General features: G+C 42.0%; 1 protein-coding gene across 1 annotated transcript in view; it reads right to left on the reverse strand.

The window, feature by feature from the left end:
• Window positions 1-594: 594 nt before the first annotated feature.
• The window catches only part of UBAC2 (UBA domain containing 2), a 580,006-nt gene continuing 555,053 nt past the window's right edge, over window positions 595-25,547 (reverse strand). Inside the window, exon 10 of the mRNA XM_053707817.1 lies at window positions 595-1,122. Within this exon, the coding sequence (XP_053563792.1) occupies window positions 1,015-1,122 (108 nt within the window). The 3' untranslated portion in view covers window positions 595-1,014. The remainder of the gene's footprint in view (window positions 1,123-25,547) is intronic.

Raw genomic sequence — 25,547 nt, forward strand, 5'->3', positions numbered from 1 at the left:
TCACTAACATATGAAGTCATTTCTACATTACTAAGATAATATGTTCCTTAAAACAAGAATCTTTAAACTAGTCAATTAGATATTTTGTTAGTTACTGGTAGTGCTAGGTAGAAATAATGTGGAAGTCTCAATGAAGATACTTATCTCTTCTTTTATAGAGTGGAAGAGAAAATAGTGGAAGGATTTGGTAGACAATAACTTCACCATGTTAATAAAAGAAAGAAAACAGTGTTTTTCATTATAATTCGCATAATTGAATGAAAGCTAATAATTTGCACATAAAATTCAATTTAAGCCCAACTTATACAGCTCATGGTTTGTATTATACTGATAAAACCCAGTGCATACATATACATTTCTTCCTGTGACACAGAATAATACATCTTTAAAAAAACAACAACATTGGAACAACTCTAGAAACTTCACTCAATTAAGAATAATGTTCATTATTTTTGCTTTAAAAATACAGTATAATATAATATAAAATATTTATGATCAGTGAATATTCTAAAGCAACAAAAATATATAAATCATATATATATATATATATATATATATATATATATATATATATATATATATATATTGCAACATTTCTTTGATTTTCTTTTTTTTTGCTAAATAGAGATGTGCGTACTAGTGATACTTTAATAATTAGAAATAATTAGAAAGTTGACAAACAAATGGTGTCATTTTCATAGCCAATAATCATCTTTTTTAAATTACAAGTAAAAGGAAATACTATAACCAATGATATCAGACTGAAGTGTAACGTAAAAAAAAAGAATTGGAAAAATCTAAACATGTCTGTATTGTCTACACAGGAACCAAATGAGTTGTATCCAGTTACTTAGTGCAATGCATTGTGTAAAATTGAACTGGAGGTGTAAAAAGTAGGTAAATTATCAGGGCTTAGTTTGCGCATTCTGTAAAAAAAGGAAAAAAAAGGAAAAAAAATAATCTTTGGATATAACACTTATAAAACATTGTATCACAGCACCTATGAGCATAATATCACCGTTGTAATAAAAAGTTAGTGGCGACATTCATGTCATTATTTGAAGCCCTCAGAGCCGTTAAAACATCTGCTCTGGAAAACCCCATCTCCATCAGCTGTGCAACCTGCAAATGAGGGAGAAAATCCAGATTAGTTAGTTTGCAATTGATATTTCTTTTAATTTATTTTAGTGTTTATTGTTCAGATATGAGTAATACTCAAAACCCCCACTTTTAAAGGGACCGTCTACACCAGAATATTTATTGTTTTACAGATAGATAATCCTTTAATTACCCATTCCCTAGTTTTGTATAACCAACACAGCTTTATTAAAACACTTTTTTCCTTTGTGATTACCTTGTATCTAAGTCTCTGCAAACTGCTCCCTTATTTCAGTTCTTTTGACAGACTTACATTTTAGCCAATCAGGGGCGCAATCCGATATACAGCGTAGTTTTCGGCGCCATCGAGGGAACCCGCGCCGCCCGTAGTTTCACCTTGCACATCGGGGTATTACATATACCCCGCCAGCAGTTGCTAAAGTGCCGTAAATGAGCGCAACTACAAATTTCTGGAGTCGCCAGTGACTTACGGCACTTTAGAAACTGCCTGCACCTAAAAAAACGAACTAAAGTATTAAATATCCCGTAACTGTCTAACATGCCTCCCAAAAATAAGCCAGACACGTATACCCCTATATCCGCAATCCCCCCTCTCACTCCTAATAATAAATGTATTAACCCCTAGACCGACAACCCCCCACAACGCAATAAGCCTAATTATTAACCCCTAAACTGCCATAGCCCACACCGCAATAAACCTATCCTAGTATTAACCCCTAAACCGCCGCTCCCGGACCCCGCCGCCACCTACATTAAATGTATTAACCCCTAATCTGACCCCCCTTCACCGCTGCCACCTATATTAAATGTATTACCCCCTAATCTGACCCCCCTACACCGCCGCCACCTAAAATAAATCTAAATAATATTAATATTATTAACTAAATTATCCCTATTTAAAACTAAATACTTACCTATAAAATATACCCTAAGATAGCTACAATATAATTATTAATTACATTGTAGCTATTTTAGGATTTATATTTATTTTACAGGTAACTTTGTATTTATTTTAGCTAGGTGCAATAGCTATTAAATAGTTAATAACTATTTAATAGCTACCTAGTTAAAATAATTACAAAATTACCTGTAAAATAAATCCTAACCTAAGTTACAAATACACCTAACACTACACTATCAATAAATTAATTAAATAAATTAACTACAATTACCTAAAATAAAATACAATTAAATAAACTAAACTATATTACAAAAAAAACAACACTAAATTACAAAAAATAAAAAAAATATTACAAGAAGTTTAATCTAATTACACCTAATCTAAGCCCCCTAATAAAATAAAAAAGCCCCCCAAAATAATAAAATTCCCTATCCTAAACTAAATTACAAATAGCCCCAAAGTAATCAGCTCTTTTACCAGCCCTTAAAAGGGCTTTTTGCGGGGCATTGCCCCAAAGTAATCAGCTCTTTTACCTGTAAAAAAAAAGAAATACAATACCCCCCCAACATTACAACCCACCACCCACACACCCCTACTCTAAAACCTACCCGATCCCCCCTTAAATAAACCTAACACTACCCCATTGAAGATCACCCTACCTTGAGCCATCTTCACCCAGCCGGGCCGAAGTTTTCATCCGATCCGGGCACAAGTGGTCCTCCAGCCGGGCAGAAGTCTTCATCCGATCAGGGCAGAAGAGGTCCTCCATCCGGCAGAAGTCTTCATCCAAGCGGCATCTTCCAAGATGGCGTCCCTCGAATTCTGATTGGCTGATAGGATTCTATCAGCCAATCGGAATTAAGGTAGGAAAAATCTGGTTGGTTGATTTAATCAGCCAATTGGATTGAAGTTCAATCCGATTGGCTGATTGGATCAGCCAATAGAATTGACCTTGCATTCTATTGGCTGATCCAATCAGCCAATCGGATTGAACTTCAATCCGATTGGCTGATTGGTTGATTTAATTGGATTTTTCCTACCTTAATTCCGATTGGCTGATAGAATCCTATCAGCCAATCAGAATACGAGGGACGCCATCTTGGATGATGTCATTTAAAGGACCAGCCATTCGTCGGGTAGTCGTCGGTCGAGATGGATGTTCCGCGCCGGAGGTCTTCAAGATGGAGCCGCTCATCGCCAGAAGGATGAAAATAGAAGATGCCGCTTGGATGAAGACTTCTGCCGAATGGAGGACCTCTTCTGCCCCGATCGGATGAAGACTTCTGCCCAGCTGGAGGACCACTTGTGCCCGGATTGGATGAAGCCTTCGGCCCGGCTGGGTGAAGACGGCTCAAGGTAGGGTGATCTTCAATGGGGTAGTGTTAGGTTTATTTAAGGAGGGATCGGGTGGGTTTTAGAGTAGGGGTGTGTGGGTGGTGGGTTGTAATGTTGGGGGGGTATTGTATTTCTTTTTTTTACAGGTAAAAGAGCTGATTACTTTGGGGTAAAGGAGGGATCGGGTGAGTTTTAGAGTAGGGGTGTGTGGATGGTGGGTTGTAATGTTGGGGGGGGTATTGTATTTCTTAAGGGCTATTTGTAATTTAGTTTAGGATAGGGAATTTTATTATTTTGGGGGGCTTTTTTATTTTATTAGGGGGCTTAGATTAGGTGTAATTAGATTAAACTTCTTGTAATATTTTTTATTTTTTGTAATTTAGTGTTTGTTTAATTGTATTTTATTTTAGGTAATTGTAGTTAATTTATTTAATTAATTTATTGATAGTGTAGTGTTAGGTGTATTTGTAACTTAGATTAGGATTTATTTTACAGGTAATTTTGTAATTATTTTAACGAGGTAGCTATTAAATAGTTATGAACTATTTAATAGCTATTGTACCTAGCTAAAATAAATACAAAGTTACCTGTAAAATAAATATAAATCCTAAAATAGCTACAATGTAATTATTAATTATATTGTAGCTATCTTAGGGTTTATTTTATAGGTAAGTATTTAGTTTTAAATAGGAATAATTTAGTTAATAATATTAATATTATTTAGACTTATTTAAATAATAATTATGTTAGGGGGTGTTAGGTTTAGACTTAGGTTTAGGGGGTAATATATTTTATGTAGGTGGCGGCGGTGTAGGGGGGTCAGATTAGGGGGTAATACATTTAATATAGGTGGTGGCAGTGTAGGGGGGTCAGATTAGGGGGTAATACATTTAATATAGGTGGCGGCGGTGTAGGGGGGTCAGATTAGGGGGTAATACATTTAATATAGGTGGCGGCAGTGTAGGGGGGTCAGATTAGAGGTTAATATATTTAATATAGGTAGCAGCGGTGTAGGGGGTCAGATTAGGGGGTAAGACATTTAATGTAGGTGGCGGCGGGGTCCGGGAGCAGTGGTTTAGGGGTTAAACACTTTATTAGGTATTGCGGTGGGGGATTGCAGTTGACAGGTAGATAGACATTGCGCATGTGTTAAGTGTTAGGGTTTTTTTTGCAGGCATTTTAGGGAGTTACGGGGCTCCAATACTCAGCGCAAGGCCTGCTACGGCTGCATTTTATGGCGAGGTGAAAATGGAGTAAGTTTTCTCCATTTTCGCCACGTAAGGCCTTGCGCTGGATATTGGATACCAAATTGCGCGGGTTTTATATGTCAGTCTATGGGGGGAAAAACTACGTCCGACGGGTGAAATATACGTGCCGCATTTATATGCGGCGCTGTATATAGGATACCAAACCCGCACAAAAAACGGTGTCGCCGGCTTTTGCGGGCGACGCTGCATATCGGATGGCTCCTAGGTAACTCCATGTGCGTGAGCACAGTGTTATCTTTATGACACACATAAACTAAAACCCTTGTTTAAAATGACATGCCCTATCTGAATCATGAAAGTTTATTTTGGACTAGACTGTCCCTTTAAGTTTGATTTGAGAGAAACATCTAAATAACTGTATGTTATTTCAAGTGTATTTAGTGCCATGCAATAAATATAATTTTATTAAACTGTCACACTGACTGATATGCCCTATCAATAATAACAACAATTCTATGTTTAGATCTATCTATTTATCTATCTAATCAGTATCTCATCTCATGTCACTCTCCCTCTTGCTTTTACCAACTGCTGGTGACATCTCCCCTAATCCTGGTCCCCAACAACTGCCTAGCCGTGCACATCCATGTGTACCATCCAATAGACTGAGAAAACAAAACTCTGCCAACCTTACTCAAATTCCTCTTGCATCAAAAGCCACTACCCCTTTCACTTGTGCACTCTGGAACTCTCACTCTGTTTGCAACAAGCTCACTTCTATACATGACCTCTTTATCTCTCGCTCCCTCAACCTTCTGGCCCTAACAGAAACCTGGCTCTCTCCCCTAGACACAGCATCAACTGCTGCTCTGTCACATGGGGGTCTCCACTTCAGCCACACTCCTAGGTCTGGTAATAGACAAGGAGGTGGTGTAGGTATTTTACTTTCCTCTCGTTGAACCTTTCAACAAATACAACCCATCTCTTCCCTCACAGTTTCCTCATTCGAAACCCACATGATTTGCTTATTCTCTCCTCTCTCTATACGTGTTGCAGTCATATAACGACCCCCTGGCTCCTCAACTCAATTTCTAGATCACTTGGCTGCCTGGCTACCTTATTTCCTTTCTTCAGACACCCCTGTCCTCATTCTTGGCGACTTCAACATCCCTCTTGAGAATCCCACTGCCTCATCTGCAAAACAACTTCTGCAACTCACTTACTCTTTCGGTTTTTCCACAATGGATTGATTCTCCCACTCACACAGACGGTCACTCCCTTGACCTGATCTTTAGCTATTGATGCACTCTCTCAAACTTCACAAACTCCCCCTTTCCTCTTTCTGACCACCATCTCCTTACTTGTAACATATCATCCCTCCCTACAACTCTCCTTCCTTCTACTCCTCACACCAAACTTGACAGAAGCATTATATCATTAGATCAGCAACAGCTTGCTAATTCCCTCAAACCTCTCCTCTCATCCTTCTCCTCCTTTTCCTGTCCTGACCAATCTATTTGCCACTATAATTCCACCCTTACATCCGTCCTTGACAATCTGGCCCCTCTTACCATAGCTCGGAAATCACACACTCATCCTCAGCCCTGGCATACTCCTCTGACACGGTACCTACGCAGATGTTCCCGTACTGCTGAGTGGCACTGGAGAAAATCTCGGAGTTCAGCTGATTTTCTTCATTACAAATTTATCTTGAACTCCTAATATTCTGCCCTTAATCTCCATAAACAACACCACTTCTCTACTCTTATCTCTAATCTTTCTTCAAACCCAAAACGTTTGTTCTCCACTTTCAATACTCTTCTCCGCCCTCCCCCACCTCCTAATACAACTTCTCTGTCAGCTCAAGACTTTGCCAGCCACTTCATTTACAAAATCGACTCCATCAGAAACTAAATCAGCTCTCAACATAATTCCATTCAAATGCTCTCAATCAACCACAACCCACATAACCTTAAACTTAGCTCATTCTCCCCTGTTACTGAGGAAGATGTTTTGGCACTTATACTGCGCTCTCACCTCACTACCTGTCCCCTTGACCCTATCCCCTCACAGCTACTCCCCTTCCTCTCTGCTACCATTACCCCTATACTCACACACATTTTCAACCTCTCCCTCAGCACTGGTATATTTCCCTCATCTCTGAAAGATGCACTAGTCACACCTATCCTCAAAAAACCTTCCCTTGATCCTACCTCCCCATCCAACTACTTCCCTATTTCCCTCCTCCCTCTTGCCTCAAAGCATTGTGAAAAACTAGTATATGCACGCCTATCCCATTTCCTTACATCAAACTCCCTCCTTGACCCAATCTGGATTTCGTCCCCATCATTCCACAGAGACAGCAATTGTTAAGGATACCAACGACCTACTAACAGCAAAATCAAAAGTCCACTTTTCTTTGCTTATCCTCCTTGATCTGTCCGCAGCCTTTGACACTGTTGATCACCCTCTTTTGCTCCAAACCCTCCAATCCTTCGGCATCTGTGACACAGCCCTCTTGTGGCTCTCTTCCTACCTGTCAAACTGTACCTTTAGTGTAGCCTTCTCTGGGGCCTCCTCTGCCTGTCACCACTTTCTGTCAGAGTACCGCAAGGCTCTGTCCTCGGTCCCCTTCTCTTCTCAATCTACACGTCATCACTAGGTTCCCTAATAAAGTCCCACGGTTTCCAATATCATTTGTATGCCGACGACACCCAAATCTACTTCTCTGCACCAGACCTATTTCCTTCCTTGCTAACCTATGTCACTAACTGTCTTTCTCACATCTCTTCCTGGATGTCTTCTCACTACCTCAAGCTAAATCTTTCCAAAACTGAGCTCCTTATTTTCCCCCTTCTTCCAAAATCTCCACAACAAATCTCTCCCTGTTGACAACTCCATCATTATCCCTACCCTGCATGCCCGATGTCTCGGGGTCACATTTGACTCAGATCTTTCTTTCACTCCTCACATTCAGTCCTTGGCTAAAGCCAGCCGCTTCCACCTTAAAAACATCTCTAAAATTAGATGCTTACTTACACAAGACACAACAAAGATTTTAATCAACTCTCTCATCCTTTCCCGCGTCGATTACTGCAACTCTGTCCTCTCTGGTCTCCCCACCTGCCGCCTAGCTCCTTTACAATCCATAATGAATGCCTCTGCCGGGCTCATCTTCCTTACATCGCTCTTCATCTGCTGCACCTCTCTGCCAATCCCTTCACTGGCTTCCTCTTGCCTATAAGATCAAACACAAAATTCTCACTCTGACATACAAAGCCCTCAACTGCACTGCTCCCCCTTATATCTCAGACCTTGTCTCCAGATACTCTCCCTCCGTCCCCTTCGCTCTGCTCATGACCTCCTACTCTCCTTCTCTCTTGTTATCTCATCACACTCCCGTTTACAGGACTTCTCCAGACTGGCTCCCATCTTGTGTAACTCTCTGCCTCGCTCCACAAGACTCTCCCCTAGTTTTGAAAGCTTCAAGCGCTCCCTAAAGACTCTACTGTTCAAGGATGCATACAACCAACGCTAACCTTTCTTTATACCAGTTCCTCTCCTCCATCGCTATCCCCTGAACCCCCTTAGCATGTAAGCCTAAGAGTTCAGCTGTCTGTAGATCACCTTCTTAAGAGCTGACTACAACAGTGCAACTCTTGGCAGGGCCCTCTACCCATTTGATCCATATAATTGTTTTGTTGTACTCCGCATTTGGTATAGTGCTGCGGAATCTGTTGGCGCTCTACAAATAACCGATAATAATAATAATAAATCTATCTATCTATCTATATATATATATATATATATACACTGTGTGCAGAATTATTAGGCAAATGAGTATTTTGACCACATCATCCTCTTTATGCATGTTGTCTTACTCCAAGCTGTATAGGCTTGAAAACCTACTACCAATTAAGCATATTAGGTGATGTGCATCTCTGTAATGAGAAGGGGTGTGGTCTAATGACATCAACACCCTATATCAGGTGTGCATAATTATTAGGCAACTTCCTTTCCTTTGGCAAAATGGGTCAAAAGAAGGACTTGACAGGCTCAGAAAAGTCAAAAATAGTGAGATATCTTGCAGAGGGATGCAGCACTCTTAAAATTGCAAAGCGTCTGAAGCGTGATCATCGAACAATCAAGCGTTTCATTCAAAATAGTCAACAGGGTCGCAAGAAGCGTGTGGAAAAACCAAGGCGCAAAATAACTGCCCATGAACTGAGAAAAGTCAAGCATGCAGCTGCCAAGATGCCACTTGCCACCAGTTTGGCCATATTTCAGAGCTGCAACATCACTGGAGTGCCCAAAAGCACAAGGTGTGCAATACTCAGAGACATGGCCAAGGTAAGAAAGGCTGAAAGACGACCACCACTGAACAAGACACACAAGCTGAAACGTCAAGACTGGGCCAAGAAATATCTCAAGACTGATTTTTCTAAGGTTTTATGGACTGATGAAATGAGAGTGAGTCTTGATGGGCCAGATGGATGGGCCCGTGGCTGGATTGGTAAAGGGCAGAGAGCTCCAGTCCGACTCAGACGCCAGCAAGGTGGAGGTGGAGTACTGGTTTGGGCTGGTATCATCAAAGATGAGCTTGTGGGGCCTTTTCGGGTTGAGGATGGAGTCAAGCTCAACTCCCAGTCCTACTGCCAGTTTCTGGAAGACACCTTCTTCAAGCAGTGGTACAGGAAGAAGTCTGCATCCTTCAAGAAAAACATGATTTTCATGCAGGACAATGCTCCATCACACGCGTCCAAGTACTCCACAGCATGGCTGGCAAGAAAGGGTATAAAAAAAGAAAATCTAATGACATGGCCTCCTTGTTCACCTGATATGAACCCCATTGAGAACCTGTGGTCCATCATCAAATGTGAGATTTACAAGGAGGGAAAACAGTACACCTCTCTGAACAGTGTCTGGGAGGCTGTGGTTGCTGCTGCATGCAATGTTGATGGTGAACAGATCAAAACACTGACAGAATCCATGGATGGCAGGCTTTTGAGTGTCCTTGCAAAGAAAGGTGGCTATATTGGTCACTTATTTGTTTTTGCTTTGTTTTTGAATGTCAGAAATGTATATTTGTGAATGTTGAGATGTTATATTGGTTTCACTGGTAAAAATAAATAATTGAAATGGGTATATATTTGTTTTTTGTTAAGTTGCCTAATAATTATGCACAGTAATAGTCACCTGCACACACAGATATCCCCCTAAAATAGCTATAACTAAAAACAAACTAAAAACTACTTCCAAAAATATTCAGCTTTGATATTAATGAGTTTTTTGGGTTCATTGAGAACATGGTTGTTGTTCAATAATAAAATTAATCCTCAAAAATACAACTTGCCTAATAATTCTGCACTCCCTGTATATATATATATATATATATATATACAGGGAGTGCAGAATTATTAGGCAAATGAGTATTTTGACCACATCATCCTCTTTATGCATGTTGTCTTACTCCAAGCTGTATAGAATTGAAAGCCTACTACCAATTAAGCATATTAGGTGATGTGCATCTCTGTAATGAGAAGGGGTGTGGTCTAATGACATCAATACCCTATATCAGGTGTGCATAATTATTAGGCAACTTCCTTTCCTTTGGCAAAATGGGTCAAAAGAAGGACTTGATAGGCTCAGAAAAGTCAAAAATAGTGAGATATCTTGCAGAGGGATGCAGCACTCTTAAAATTGCAAAGCTTCTGAAGCGTGATCATCGAACAATCAAGCGTTTCATTCAAAATAGTCAACAGGGTCGTGCGAAGCGTGTGGAAAAACCAAGGCGCAAAATAACTGCCCATGAACTGAGAAAAGTCAAGCGTGCAGCTGCCAAGATGCCACTTGCCACCAGTTTGGCCATATTTCAGAGCTGCAACATCACTGGAGTGCCCAAAAGCACAAGGTGTGCAATACTCAGAGACATGGCCAAGGTAAGAAAGGCTGAAAGACGACCACCACTGGACAAGACACACAAGCTGAAACGTCAAGACTGGGCCAAGAAATATCTCAAGACTGATTTTTCTAAGGTTTTATGGACTGATGAAATGAGAGTGAGTCTTGATGGGCCAGATGGATGGGCCCGTGGCTGGATTGGTAAAGGGCAGAGAGCTCCAGTCCGACTCAGACGCCAGCAAGGTGGAGGTGGAGTACTGGTTTGGGCTGGTATCATCAAAGATGAGCTTGTGGGGCCTTTTCGGGTTGAGGATGGAGTCAAGCTCAACTCCCAGTCCTACTGCCAGTTTCTGGAAGACACCTTCTTCAAGCAGTGGTACAGGAAGAAGTCTGCATCCTTCAAGAAAAACATGATTTTCATGCAGGACAATGCTCCATCACACACGTCCAAGTACTCCACAGCGTGGCTGGCAAGAAAGGGTATAAAAGAAGAAAATCTAATGACATGGCCTCCTTGTTCACCTGATCTGAACCCCATTGAGAACCTGTGGTCCATCATCAAATGTGAGATTTACAAGGAGGGAAAACAGTACACCTCTCTGAACAGTGTCTGGGAGGCTGTGGTTGCTGCTGCACGCAATGTTGATGGTGAACAGATCAAAACACTGACAGAATCCATGGATGGCAGGCTTTTGAGTGTCCTTGCAAAGAAAGGTGGCTATATTGGTCACTGATTTGTTTTTGTTTTGTTTTTGAATGTCAGAAATGTATATTTGTGAATGTTGAGATGTTATATTGGTTTCACTGGTAAAAATAAATAATTGAAATGTGTATATATTTGTTTTTTGTTAAGTTGCCTAATAATTATGCACAGTAATAGTCACCTGCACACACAGATATCCCCCTAAAATAGCTATAACTAAAAACAAACTAAAAACTACTTCCAAAACTATTCAGCTTTGATATTAATGAGTTTTTTGGGTTCATTGAGAACATGGTTGTTGTTCAATAATAAAATTAATCCTCAAAAATACAACTTGCCTAATAATTCTGCACTCCCTGTATATATATATATATATATATATATATATATATATATATATATATACACACACACATATATATTATATAACAGCATGCCAAATGATTCAACATTGTATCACCTTACAGTAATTCAACGCAACAAAGTTAGAAAACCTTTCATTACTGAGATTCAAATATTTTATTATTTTCAATAGTTCAAACTTTATTTTTCATGAAAGACTCAATCCTCCTCAGCATGGAGGATACCAGTGTTGCAGAGATGTTCTGCCAATGTTCAGAGAGAAAAAAGATTTCCGCTGCTCTTTGCTGGAGGGATTGTGTTGCTCTACCTTTATCTTTAAAATAATCACAAGGGTGTTCTATTGGATACAAGTCAGATGAAATACTTGGCGAGATCACAGTTTTTATTTTTTTCTTCTTTAAAAACTCTGGTGATTTTGTCAGTGTGCTTTGCATTGTTATTATGCTGGGATATTCGTCTTCTACAGAGCTCCTGGAGATTTGGAGTCATCTTGTCAGCCAGTATTTTGGTCTATTCACATATATTCATGGTACCATCACTCCTACCTCCGTGCTCACTATTAGGACTATGCATTCACTGTAGTAGTCCTGGTCAGGTTCACTCCAAATGCCGGACCCCATCTGAGCCAAACAAATGTATCTTGGTCTCATCTAAACAAATAGTTTTGTGCCAAAGAGCAAGCAATGTTTTTTTTTTCTTGGATGCCGTCCATAGAGGTTGACATTATGCAATGTCCTTCTTACTGTCTGACATTATGCAATGTCCTTCTTACTGTCTGACATTATGTCCTTCACTCTGTCACAGAAACTCTAAAATTCAATTTATAACCCATGAGCCAAGTCTGAAGCACTTGCCCGTATGTTTTTCATAGCTTATTATTCTAGCAGTGCAGTGACTGTGGTTTCTGCAGCTCTGACTATGGCTTGTTCTAAACATCCTGATTACTGCTGCAACTGGGTTTTTATTGGTCACTGATTTTCCTGTATTCTTTTCCATCTTTGAGAAATCTCACAATCAGATTTTTCAATTCCATTTGCAATTCTTTTCCATGGGGAGCCATGATGCAGACGTGTAGATAGACACAGTCCATAGGTCCAAAACTGAAACATTTCTGATGTTCACAGGTCATTTTATAACCATATCCATGCAATTAGGCTAAATGGAAATGACGTGTACTCAATTTTGTTCCAATGATTACAGGTTTTATAACTTGTGTGCCAGTAATTACAGGTGTATGCAATTTTGCTGCATTTGTTCCTTCTGTGGGGCCCATATTTTTAATAACATAAATTATGCTTACCAGATAATTTAATTTCCTTCTGTATAAGGAGAGTCCATGGCTCCATTCCTTACTGTTGGGAAATATTGAACCTGGCCACCAGGAGGAGGCAAAGACACCCCAGCCAAAGGCTTAAATACCTCTCCCACTTCCCCTATCCTCCAGTCAATCTGCAGAGGGAACAAGGAACAGTAGGAGAAATATCAGGGTATAAAAGGTGCCAGAAGAAAAATATAATTTAAAGGGTGGCCCATGAGAGAATACGGGCGGGGGCCGTGGACTCTCCTTATATAGAAGGAAATGAAATTGTCTGGTAAGCATAATTTATGTTTTCCTTCTTAATATAAGGAGAGTTCACGGCTTCATTCCTTACTGTTGTGACACATACCCAAGCTCTAAAGCAGTGGTCGCCAACCAGTGGTCCATGGACCACTGGTGGTCCACGAGAAGAATTAATCTCCTCTGATGGTGTTACCCCTGTCGCGCTGCAACTCCCTACAGTGCCTGGCTGGACATCAGTGAAAACCGACAGAGAAGTTAAATTACGATCTCCCTACGCACGTTGCATAGTAATGCACAACTTGCGTAGTTAGATTGCATTTTTGACTCCTCCCACCCAGCGTGCTGCTCAGAGAAAGATGCTTCCATTCTAAAGCCAGCAGAGGTTGTTATAGTCTTGGATTGAAATAGTGGAATTAAAGTATGTAAAAAAATGTCTCTTATATTTCATTTTTCTCCCCTTTACCTGTCTCTTAGTAGTAGTTTTCTAATTCCTTCAGATGGACTTACATCACTGTTTGTCTTCCTTCCCTCTCCTTTTTTTTTTAATATTAAATATTAATTATTTTTAATTCTAATAATTTTCCCGCGCATAAAGTCATTCCACCTGAATTCCAGTAATTGCCATCCAGCAGATTAGTCATATCCAACCAGTATTATAGTAATTGCCAGTAACATCAGTTGGGGTTAGCTCACATCCATATTGAGAGCTCTCTGATATAAACTTAATTTATGACTCCAATGTCTGTCCATGATCATAAGTAGTTTTAATAAATTCCTAACTGGGGAGGTAACTTGGAAGTCTTGTGGTCCTTTTAAACATTTATTCTTTTTGGCACTCGCCCATCATCTGTCATTTGGAAGTATTCACTCAGTTCTGTCATTCTTAAAAAATGTGTAAATATATACATAATGTAAACTTAGCTATGGTTATACTAGTTATGTACTGTATGTGTGTGTGTTTATGTATGAGTGTATATGAGTGTGTATATGTATGAGTGTGTATATGTATGTGTGTGTGTATATATATATATATATATATATATATATATATACACACACACTATAGAGGTTTGTACCTTTTAAAAAAAAAACATTTTAGTGGTCCACAGGATTCAAAATTGTGAGTTTAGTGGTCCATGAGGTTCGAAAGGTTGGAGACCCCTACTCTAAAGGATACTGAATGATAACGGGAGGAACAAAAAGAGAGGCAGACCCTAATCTGAGGGCACCACAGCCTGCAAAACCTTTCTCCCGAAGGCTACTTCAGCTGAAGCAAAAACATCAAACTTGTAAAATTTAGAAAAAGTATGTAAGGAGGACCAGGTAGACACCTTACAAATCTGATCCATGGACGCCTCGTTCTTAAAGGCCAAAGAAAAAGCCACGGCTCTAGTAGAATGAGCCGTAATTCTCTGAGGAGGTTTATGTCCCGCTGTCTCAAAAACTAAGCGGATAACACTCCGTAACCAAAAAGATAAGGAAGTCAAAGAGACCTTCTGACTCTTACGCTTCCCAGAATAGGCAACAAACAAGGAAGAAGTTTGTCTAAATTCCTCAGTAGCTTGAAGATAGCACTTCAAGGCGCAAACCACGTCCAAATTATGAAGCAAACGTTACTTTGAAGAAGAAGGATTATCAGAATAGAACACCAGATAAGGAGGCTCACATTGTAAAGCAGCAATCTCAGAAACAATAGCAAGTAGAAAAAGAACCTTCCAGGAAAACAACTTAATGTTAATATCATGGATAGGCTCAAACGGAGCCCGTTGCAAAACCTTACGAACCAGATTCAGACTCCAAGGAGAAGCCTTAGATCTGAACACAGGTCTGATCCTAATAGGAGCTTTAACAAAAGACTGTACATCTGGAAGCTCCGAGAGCCTCTTGTGCAGTAAAACAGACAGGGGCGAAATCTGTCCCCTCAGGGAACTGGCAGAAAGACCCTTCTCCAGTCCATCCTGGAGAAACGATAGTATCCTGGCAACCTTAACCTTATGCCAGGGAAATCCACTCTCTTCACACCAGAATAAGTAGGTTCTCCACGGCTTATGATAGATGCGACAAGTAACCGGCTTATGAGCTTGAATGAGAGTATCAATAACTCTCTCAGAAAAACCTCTCTTGGCTAGGACTAAGCGTTAAATCTCCACGCAGTCAGCCTAAGAGAATCTAGATTTTGATGAACAAAGGGACCTTGTTCCAGAAGATCCCTGCGACAAGGTAACCTCCATGGAGGAGAATATGACATCCCCACCAGATCAGCGAATCACATCCTTCGCGGCCACGATGGAGTAATCAGTATCATTGACGCCTGCTCCTGCTTTATTGAGGCCACTACACGAGGAAGGAGTGGTAACGGCGGGAAAAGGTAGATTGGACTGAACCTCCAAGGCACTGCTAATGCATCTATTAGCTTCGCCTGAGGATCCCTGGACCTCGACCCATATATGGGTAGCTTGGTATTGAGACAAGACGCCATGAGATCTATCTCCGGCGTCTGCCATCTGTTGCATATCTCCGCAAACACTTCGGGATGGAGAGACCATTCCGCTGGATGAAAGGATTGTCTGCTGAGAAAATCCGCTTCCCTGTTGTCCACACCCGGAATGTGGATCGCTGACAGTGAACAAATGTGGGCGTCCGCCCACTCCAGAATCTGAGATACTTCCCTCATTGCTAGGGAGCTTCTCGTTCTCCCCTGATGGTTGATGTAAGCCACCGAGGTTATATTGTCTGATTGGAATCTGATAAACTGGGATGAACCCAAAAGAGGCCAAGCCTTCAGAGCATTGAAGAGTGCTCGAAATTCCAGAATGTTGATCAAGAGGGAGCATACCTCCTGAGACCACAGGCCCTGTGCCTTCTTGGCACCCTAAACAGCTCCCCATCCTGATAGACTCAAGTCCGTAGTCACAATCTCCCAGGATGGTCTTAGAAAGCATGTCCCTCGGGACAGATGATCTGGACAGAGCCACCAAGAGAGCAATTCTCTCGACTGGTTGTCCAGGGAAATCTGTTGAGACAGATCTGAATGATCGTCGTTCCACTGCCTCAGCATGCACAGCTGTAACAGTCTGAGACAGAACCTGGCAAAGGGAATGATGTCCATGCTGGACACCATGAGACCAATTACCTCCATACACTGAGCCACAGATGGCCTCCGGAGGGCAAGACATGCCGAAGCTAGCTTGCAACGTCTTTGGTCTGTTAGAAATATCCTCATTGATATTGAGTCTATTATAGTATCCAGGAATTCTACCCTGGTGCTTGGAATAAGAGAACTCTTTTCTAAGTTTATCTTCTATCCATAAGATCCAAGAAGAGAGAGAAGAGATACCGAATGGTCCTCCGCCAGATGAAATGATGGTGTTTGTACCAGAATATCGTCCAAGTAGGGCACTACTGCTATACCCTGGGTTCTTGCAATGGCCAGGAGAGCCCCTAGAACCTTCGTAAAAATTATTGGAGCAGTAGCTATACCAAACAGAAGTGCAATGAACTGGAAGTGCTTGTCCAGGAACGCAAACCTTAGGAACTAGTAGTGATCCTTGTGGATTGGAACGTGAAGGTAGGTATCCTTCAGATCTATAGTGGTCATGAACTGTCCTTCATGAACTAGAGGAAGGATGGACCTTATTGTCTCCATCTTGAACAAAGGGACATTTAGAAACTTGTTTAAGCACTTTAGGTCCAGAATCGGGTGGAAAGTTCCCTCCTTCTTTGGGACCATGAACAGGTTTGAATAGTATCCCAAACCTCTGATAGGAACCGGAAGAATGACCCCCAAGGAGGACAGATCCCGCACGCACCCCAGAAAGGCTTCCCTCTTTTCTGGTTTTGAAGACAGGTTTGAGAGGAGAAATCTGCCCTTGGGTGGTTGAGACTTGAAACCTATCTTGTATCCCTGATCTATGACCTCCAGGACCCATGGATCCTGCACGTCCCTGAACCAAGTGTCTAAAAACAGCGACAGTCTGCACCCTACACGATCCAGCGCTGGATCGGGGGCCGCCCCTTCATGCCGATTTGGTCTTGGCAGGCTTCTTGCTCTGCTTTGATTTATTCCAGGATTGAGCCGGCTTCCAAGTACTCTTGGTTTGCTCTGGCTTAGAGGAGGACTGCTGACAATGGTATTTCTCAGAACGAAAATTAGATCCTTGTCCCTTAGGCTTGTTCTTTTTATTCTGCGGTAGGAAGGCACCCTTGCCCCCTGTAATCATGGAGATAATGGAGTCCAGGCCTGGACCAAATAAAATATTTCTCTTAAAAGGAAGGGAAAGTAGTCTAGACTGCAGACCAGGACTTCAGCCAAAGTGCCCGATGGGTCAGTACTGAAAAACCAGAAACCTTAGGATTCAGGCGAATAATCTGCATGTTTGCATCACAGATAAAAGAATTAGCAATTCTCAAGGTTTTAATTCTGTCCTGGATAATGTCGAGGGGACCCTCCACCTCAATCAATTTCACTAAGGAGTCGCACCAATAGGCCGCAGCTCCAGCAACCGAGGCAACAGCCGCTGCCTGTTGAAACAAGTATCATGTATACTGAAACATTTTTCTGAGAAAAGTTTCCATCTTCTTATCCATCAGCTCTCTGAACAATGAGCTATCCTCAAGAGGGATAGTAGTATGCTTGGCTAGCGTGGAGATAGCGCCATCCACCTTAGGGACGGAACCCCACAACTGCAATTGAGAGTCCGGGTCCGGGAATAATTTTTTAAAAGCAGACGAAGGGAAAAGGAAGATCCAATTCTATCCCATTCATTCTTAATAATAGTTGCCATTTTTACAGGTACAGGAAAAGTTAGTGGTGCTACCCTGTCCTCGTAAACTCTGTCTAATTTAGGAATCAAAGGTTCATCAGGCAACTTGACCTCTGGAACCTCTAACGTAGACAGAACCTCCTTTAGAAGAAAACGTAAGTGTTTAATCTTAAATCTAAAGGCTGGTTCCTCTGCAGCGGGAGGCCTAGAGGTAGCAGGTCCGACCCAGAAAGTTCTCCCTCTGAAGACCTATCCTTGGATAATTGAAAAACAGATAAATCCAATAAATCGCTTGATGATCCCTGGGCAGGAGAGCTATGTTTAACCTTTTTGCTTGCACTTGGCAGGGCGAGGTAAAGCACTAAGGGCTTCAGACACAGCTGTTTTTAACTGCGCAGTAAAGTCTGATGGTAAAAGGCTCCCTCCAGATGGAGGATCAGGCGTGCTATGGGAAGCTGCATGTGATGAGGGAGATGATTGATGGGTATGCACCTCACGGGACGGCGAGTCCTCAGAGGTAGACGGCTCAGTGGTACTAAAGGGGTTACATTACTTAGATATAACCTTTTCGAGGCATGTGAAACATAGTTGAGAGGGCGGCATACCAAGGCCTCCTCACAATATAAACAGGTATTACTATTTGGAATAGAGGGAGTACCCTCAAGAACCTCAGAATCCTCCATAGCTTAAGCTAATGACAGTAGAACACAGAATAAAACTATCTTTATTTCTCACAAAATGGCACCTTTATACTCCCAGTGGCTGGGGCACTCACCACTTCCTGGACCAAAACAATACAGAGAAAAAGCAACAAACAAATAACAAAGAAAAAACTGTCTGTAAAAATACAGGGCGGGCCGTGGAATCACCGTGTCAAGAAATAAATAAATTTATCACAAAAGCATCAATTTCGTTTTCTTTCTAATGACACAGTGAGTCCATGGATCATCTCTAATTACTATTGGAAATCAATACCCAAGCTAGAGGATACAGATGATAAGGGAGGGACAAGACAGAGAACCTAAATGGAAAGCACCACTGCTTGAAGAACCTTTCTCCCAAAAGAAACCTCAGCCGAGGAAAAAGTATAAAATTTATAGAATTTTGAAAAAGTGTGTAGAAAGGACCAGGCCTTGCAAATCTGTTCCACAGAAGCTTAATTTTTGAATGCCCAGGAAGAGAAAACAGCCCTTGTGGAATGAGCCGTGATACTCTCAGGAGGCTGCTGTCCAGCAGTTTCATAGGCCAAATGAATTATACTATTCCGCCACAAAGAAAGAGAAGTAGCCATAGCTTTCTGACCCTTGCGTTTCCCAGAGAAAACAACAAATAAATCAGAAGACTGGCGAAAATCCTTAGTCGCCTGCGAATAGTATTTCAACGCACGCACCACATCTAGGTTGTGCAGCAGACGCTCCTTCTGAGAAAAAGGGTTAGGACACAAAGAAGGAAAAACGATTGCCTGATTAATGTTTTTATCCAAAACCACTTTAGGGAGGAACCCTAACTTAGTACGCAGAACTACCCTATCCGAATGGAAAATAAGGTAAGGGGATTCATACTGCAACGCCGAGAGCTTAGAGACTCTACGAGCAGAAGAAATTGCAACAAGAAACAAAACTTTCCAAAATAACAGCTTAATATCTAAAGAAAGCATAGGTTTAAAGAACAAGGTTAAGACTCAATGGAGGAGTAACAGGTTTGAACACAGGCCTGATTCTGACCAAGGCCTGACAGAAGGATTGCACATCTGGCATGTCCGCCAGACGTTTATGCAACAATATAGATAAGGCAGAAATTTGACCTTTCAAGGTACTAGCAGATAATTCCTTCTCCAGACCCTCCTGGAGAAAAGACAAAATTCTAGGAATCCGAACTCTACTCCAAGAGTAGCCTCTGGATTCACACCAATACAGATATTTACGCCATATCTTATAGTAAATCTTTCTGTTAACAGGCTTACGAGCCTGAATCATGGTCTCAATGACCGACTCAGAAAAATCACGCTTAGATAGAATTAAGCGTTCAATCTCCAAGCAGTCAGCTTCAGAGAAACTAGATTTGGATGAAGGAAGGGTCCTTGAAGTAGAAGGTCCTTCCTCAGTGGAAGTCTCAAAGGTGGAAGAGATGACATCTCCACTAGATCTGCATACCAGATCCTGCAAGGCCACGCTGGTGCAATGAGAATCACTGACGCCCTCTCCTGCTTGATTTGAGCAATGACCCGTGGAAGCAGAGGGAACAGAGGAAATAAGTATGCTAGACTGAAGGTCCAAGGAACCGCCAGAGCATCTATCAGTACAGCCTTCCTCAACCCGTACGCCAGGAGCTTGGCATTCTGTCGAAAAGCCATAAGATCAAGTTCCGGCTGCCCCCATTTGAGAATCAAATTGGAAAACACCTCTGGATGGAGTTCCCACTCCCCCGGGTGAAAGGTCTGTCTGCTCAGAAAATCCGCTTCCCAATTGTCCACACCTGGAATGTGGATTGCAGATAGACAGCAGTTGTGGGTCTCCACCCATTAAATTTTTTTGGCTACCTCTGTCATGGCCAAGGAACTCCGAGTTCCTCCCTGATGGTTAATGTAAGCCACTGAAGTTATGTTGTACAACTGGAACCTGATAAACCGGGCTGAAGCTAACTGAGGCCAGGCCAGAAGAGCATTGAAGATTGCTCTAGGATGTTTACGGGGAGAACAGACTCCTCCCGAGACCACATCCCCTGAGCCCTTAGTGAGCCCCAGACTGCTTCCCATCCCAACAGTCTGGCATCCGGGGTCACAATCACCCAGGAAGGTCTGCGGAAGCAGGTTCCCTGGGAGAGATGTTCCCGAGATGACCACCAAGGAAGAGAATCAATTGTCGCCTGATCCAGATATAAATGTGGAGACAGATCCGCATAATCCCTGTTCCATTGTTTGAGCATGCATAACTGCAGAGGTCTGAGATGGAATCGGGCAAATGGAATGATGTCCATGGCATCTACCATCATCAGACCCACTACCTCCATACATTGAGCCACTGATGTCCGAGGAGAGGACTGAAGGACAAGGCAAGAGTCGAAAATCTATGTCTTTCTGACCTCTGTCAGAAATATTTTCCTTGATAAGGAATCTATTATGGTTCCCAAGAACACTACCCTTGTAGCTGATTTCAAGGAACTCTTTCCCAAGTTCACCTTCCATCCATGGGAACGCAGAAAAGATAACAACATCTCTGTGTGGGAGCTTGCTTGATGAAAGGATGGCGCCCAGATAAGGCACCACTGCAATGCTTTTGAGAAAATTCTGGGAGCTGTGGCAAGGCTGAAAGGAAGAGCCATAAACTGGAAGTGTTTGTCTAGAAAGGTGAACCTCAGAAACTTGTGATGATCCCCGTGGATGGGAACATGTAGGTACGCATCCTTCAAATCTACCGTTGTCATGAATTGACCCTCTTGAACCAAGGGAAGAATGGAACGAATAGTTTGCATCTTGAAAGACAGTACCCTAAGAAACTTGTTGAGACTTTTGAGATCAAAATTGGCCTGAAAGTTCACTCTTTTTTTGGGAACCACGAACAGATTGGAGTAGAATCCCAGAACCTGTTCCTGCATTGGAACAGGAACTATCACTCCTAGATCAGAAAGGTCCCAGACACAGTGTAAGAATGCCTCCCTCTTTATCTGGTCTACAAATAATCTGGAGAGCAGAAACCTGCCCCTGGAAGGAAAGGTTTTGAACTCTAGTTTGTATCCCCGGGACACGATGTCCACCACCCAGGGATCCGGTACATCCTGAACCCAAGCCTGAGAGAAGAAAGACAGTCTGCCCCCACTAGATCCGGTCCCGGATCGGGGGCAGACCCTTCATGCTGACTTTGAGTCACTAACGGCTTCTTAGATTGCTTCCCCTTGTTCCAAGACTGGTTGGACCTCCAGGAAGGCATAGACTGTTCTTGCTTGGCAGAAGGAGAGGAACTTTTACCCTTGAAGTTTTGAAAGGAACGAAAATTACTCTGACGTTCCTTCTGCTTATTCCTCTTATCCTGAGGGAGGAAATGACCCTTACCTCCCGTAATGTCTGAAATAATTTCTGCCAAGCCTGGCCCAAACAAGGTCGTACCCTTGTAGGTCATCGCCAAAAGCTTAGACTTAGACGAAACATCCGCAAACCATGATTTCAACTATAAAGCTCTGCGGGCCAGTACTGCAAAACCAGAAATCTTTGTTCCCAACTTAATAACTTGTAGGGAAGCATCCATAATAAAGGAAATGGCCAACTTAAGGGCCTTGATCCTATCTTGGATCTCCTCAAGGGGAGTATCTGTCTGAATAGATTCAGACAACGCATCAAACCAGTGTGCCTCCGCACTGGTGACGGTAGCAATACACACCACAGGTTGCCATTGTAAACCCTGGTGTAACCATTCCAACTTCTTATCCATAGGATCCTTAAAGGAACAGCTATCCTCAGCTATCCTCTATGGGAATAGTGGTTCTCTTAGCCAAAGTGGAAATTGCCTCTTCCACCTTGGGAACCGTCTGCCAAGACTCCTTGATAGAGTCAGCTATTGGAAACATCTTCTTAAAAATTGGGGATGGAGAAAAAGGGATACCAGGTCTCTCCCATTCCTGAGCAATAATCTCTGTAGCCCGGTCCAAGTATTTGTTTAACTTACTTGACTTCTTAGGATTGACCACAACAGTCATGTCGGAGTCGTCCAGAGTGGCCAAAACCTCCTTAAGTAACAACCGGAGGTGTTCTAGCTTAAACCTGAAGGATACAACTTCAGTGTCAGTAGAAGGAATTACACTGTCTGAATCTGAGACTTTACCCTCAGATGCTACCGAAGTATCTTTCTCCTCAGACTTCTGGGAGGGAACATTCGGAATAGCCACGACTGTGTCAGAAACCTTACTCACTGATTCTTTACATTTCCTCTTGTGCTTTCCCTGTAGCATGGGAAAAGCAGACAGTGCATCAGTTACCGCAGAGGATATGTGGGTAGCAATGTCTTGCAAAGTAACTCCAACTGGAGTGTGAGAGGAAACACAGGGCACTGCATGAGTGGACGATAATGTTTGAAACACTTGAGGAGAGAGCTGCGGTATATCTTGAACAGGGGACCCCTGAACAGCAGCCGCCTTAGCTAATGATGGCTCAGATTCAAAAAGTATATCCCTGTAATGTAATGTTCTTTCAATACATGAGGGACAACATGGAATTGGGGGTTCCACATTAGAATCAAAACAAGCCACATGTAACATTTTGCAGGGCCTCTTGATCCATCTTTACTCAATTTAGAAACAAAATAAACTCAAGAGCTTTATTTAAGTTTGAAAAATAATAACACCAAAGAAAGTTACTGTCACTTTAAATTTTAAAAGAAAAGAATTTTCCTTTATCATTCGTTGTCTACCGCAAAAACAGCAGTCTAATATAACCCTGTCAGATACTTTTAAAACTGATACAACAATTTTCTTTTAAATGCTTGGAATGTATGCAGTGAAAGGAACCAATTACCATTTGTGAGTAAAAGTTCGGAGAAACTGCAGTTTAATAGTAAATATGAAAGGGTTAAAGTAAGCAGTGCTCCCAAGACATTCACATGAGAGAAAAGTAATCAAACTAGTTGTTTGTTTATGCAAGCATATTAGAGAGTTCACAGTAAGTAACTGCTGGTATACATGAAAACAGAATGCTTCTGTAAGGTATTGAACTGGTTGCAGATAAACAATTAAAAAAATCAAACAAATACTTAGAGTCTCTTGGAAGGAGGCCTCTCTGTAGTTCCCTTTAATGAGCTGTTGTTGTTTTTAATTGTAGTCTGAGGCAAACTACTGTTTGTACAGGAGCAGGTTGGTTGTGTTAATCTGTCCGGTATCTGAAAAGAAGAAACACAAAAGTTCACACACAGATGACCTCAGTGTTAAGATCAAACAGAGGGAGTGTGAAAGGCCTGCAAAACTTCTCTGGCAAAACAGACATATTGGTGGATGTTCCGGTTACAGCGTGCCCAGAGGGAGGAGGCTTAGTCTGGTGCAGAGAGCAGCTGACAGGCTGATTGATATGAGGCAGACGCTGAAGATTCCTGCAGAGGAGAGCTAACACAATGATTGCTGGAAGTGAGAAACTGGTGATCCAGCCAAGTTAGGCATTTAATTCTGTATTAGTCAGAAGGAATAAACTGTGACAAAAGTTAAAGGAGCTTGAGAGTCTCTAGCAGCATGTAGCTAACAGGAAACAATATCCAAGCACTGAAGGAATGTTAATCACTGCTTATAACAGGTGAGGAAGAAGGAGGAGCGAAAGAATTTAAAGCAACAGGTATAATCCATGACAAACCCTCAGACAGCCTCCTCACCTCAGCACTCATTGCTTAGGTGCCTACCTGTCCTCCTGTGAACCGGATTACTCAATTACGATCCAGACTCAAGTCTAGCTGTTCAAAAACGGCTATGATATAACTTTGTAAGCAGAGACGCAGCAACACACTCCGGACCGGAACTAACAGGAAGAGCTCCAGAAAGGCGCACAACACTAAATTGCCGCCTCAGAAACCCGCCCTTCCAATTCGTGGGCGTAACTTAACTAGAAAGAAGCCGGCTCCCATTCTTATCAATGCCAGCCGTTGCTCCGTAGTAAAAAACATACTGACTCTGTCCCACAAGGTCCGGAATGAAAACGGAACATTAATCATATCTGAGCCTTCAGAGCTGGAACAATAAAGTAAATCTAAGCCTCTCTCCAAAAATCCCCAGTGCCTGCACACACTGCCTACTAAAATCCTATTAACCCCAAATAGGATTGTTAGTGCCCCCAAAAAAGGGTTTAACTGAAAAAAGTGCCACATTCTTCATAAGAAATAAAATTAGGCACTTACCTGAGGAAAAATCTGCCCGGCAGCAGGGCAGCTCACATGGTATGAGAGGTCCTCTCCCTCACATGGACCTGTGGGAAAAATAGGAAAAGGCTGAATAATCCTAATCAGGCTTTCCGGATAGGGCAGCAACAACTATTTGGGAGGCGCAGTGAGGATTATACCCCACAAGTTCCCAACTGCTTAAAAGCCACCACTGCTCTACTGAAGAGACTGACATGGGGTACGACTAAATCCCTGCTTCAAAAAAATACAATTTTGATTGAAGAATCTTCTTTCAGACACCTAAACTTTACCACCTCCTTGCTTTTAACGTAGGCAAAGAGAATGACTGGGTTGGAGGGAAGGGAGGTGATATTTAACAGCTTTGCTGTGGTGCTCTTTGCCTCCTCCTGCTGGCCAGGAGTGATATTCACAATAGTAATTAGAGATGATCCGTGGACTCAACGTGTCAATAGAAAGAAAGCAGCATAAAATCAAGAGATATTAACCCATGATTCTATTAAGATAAAATGAGCCACACTGTGACCCTGTCTTCTAGCATTTTAAACATATGTAAAAATTGAAACGATCTTACCGGAATCTCTGCTGTGGAACAGAAACACAGCCTCTCAGTCTTGTAGCATCGCTCCTACCATGGACTTGAGTGAAGAACGAGCAGGCAGTGAAACTAGTCAACACTGATTGTTTAAGGAGCTGTTAGCAGGCAGTTTGGATGGGTTCACATAAAGACTCTCTATGCATCTCCAGACTCCAGATTTAAGCGTATGGCTGTGGTGTCTTTGCCTCCTCCTGGTGGCCAGGTTCAGTATTTCTCAACAGTAAGCAATGAA

This window comes from Bombina bombina, chromosome 3 (assembly GCF_027579735.1).
Source record: "Bombina bombina isolate aBomBom1 chromosome 3, aBomBom1.pri, whole genome shotgun sequence".
NCBI classification, from domain to species: domain Eukaryota; kingdom Metazoa; phylum Chordata; class Amphibia; order Anura; family Bombinatoridae; genus Bombina; species Bombina bombina.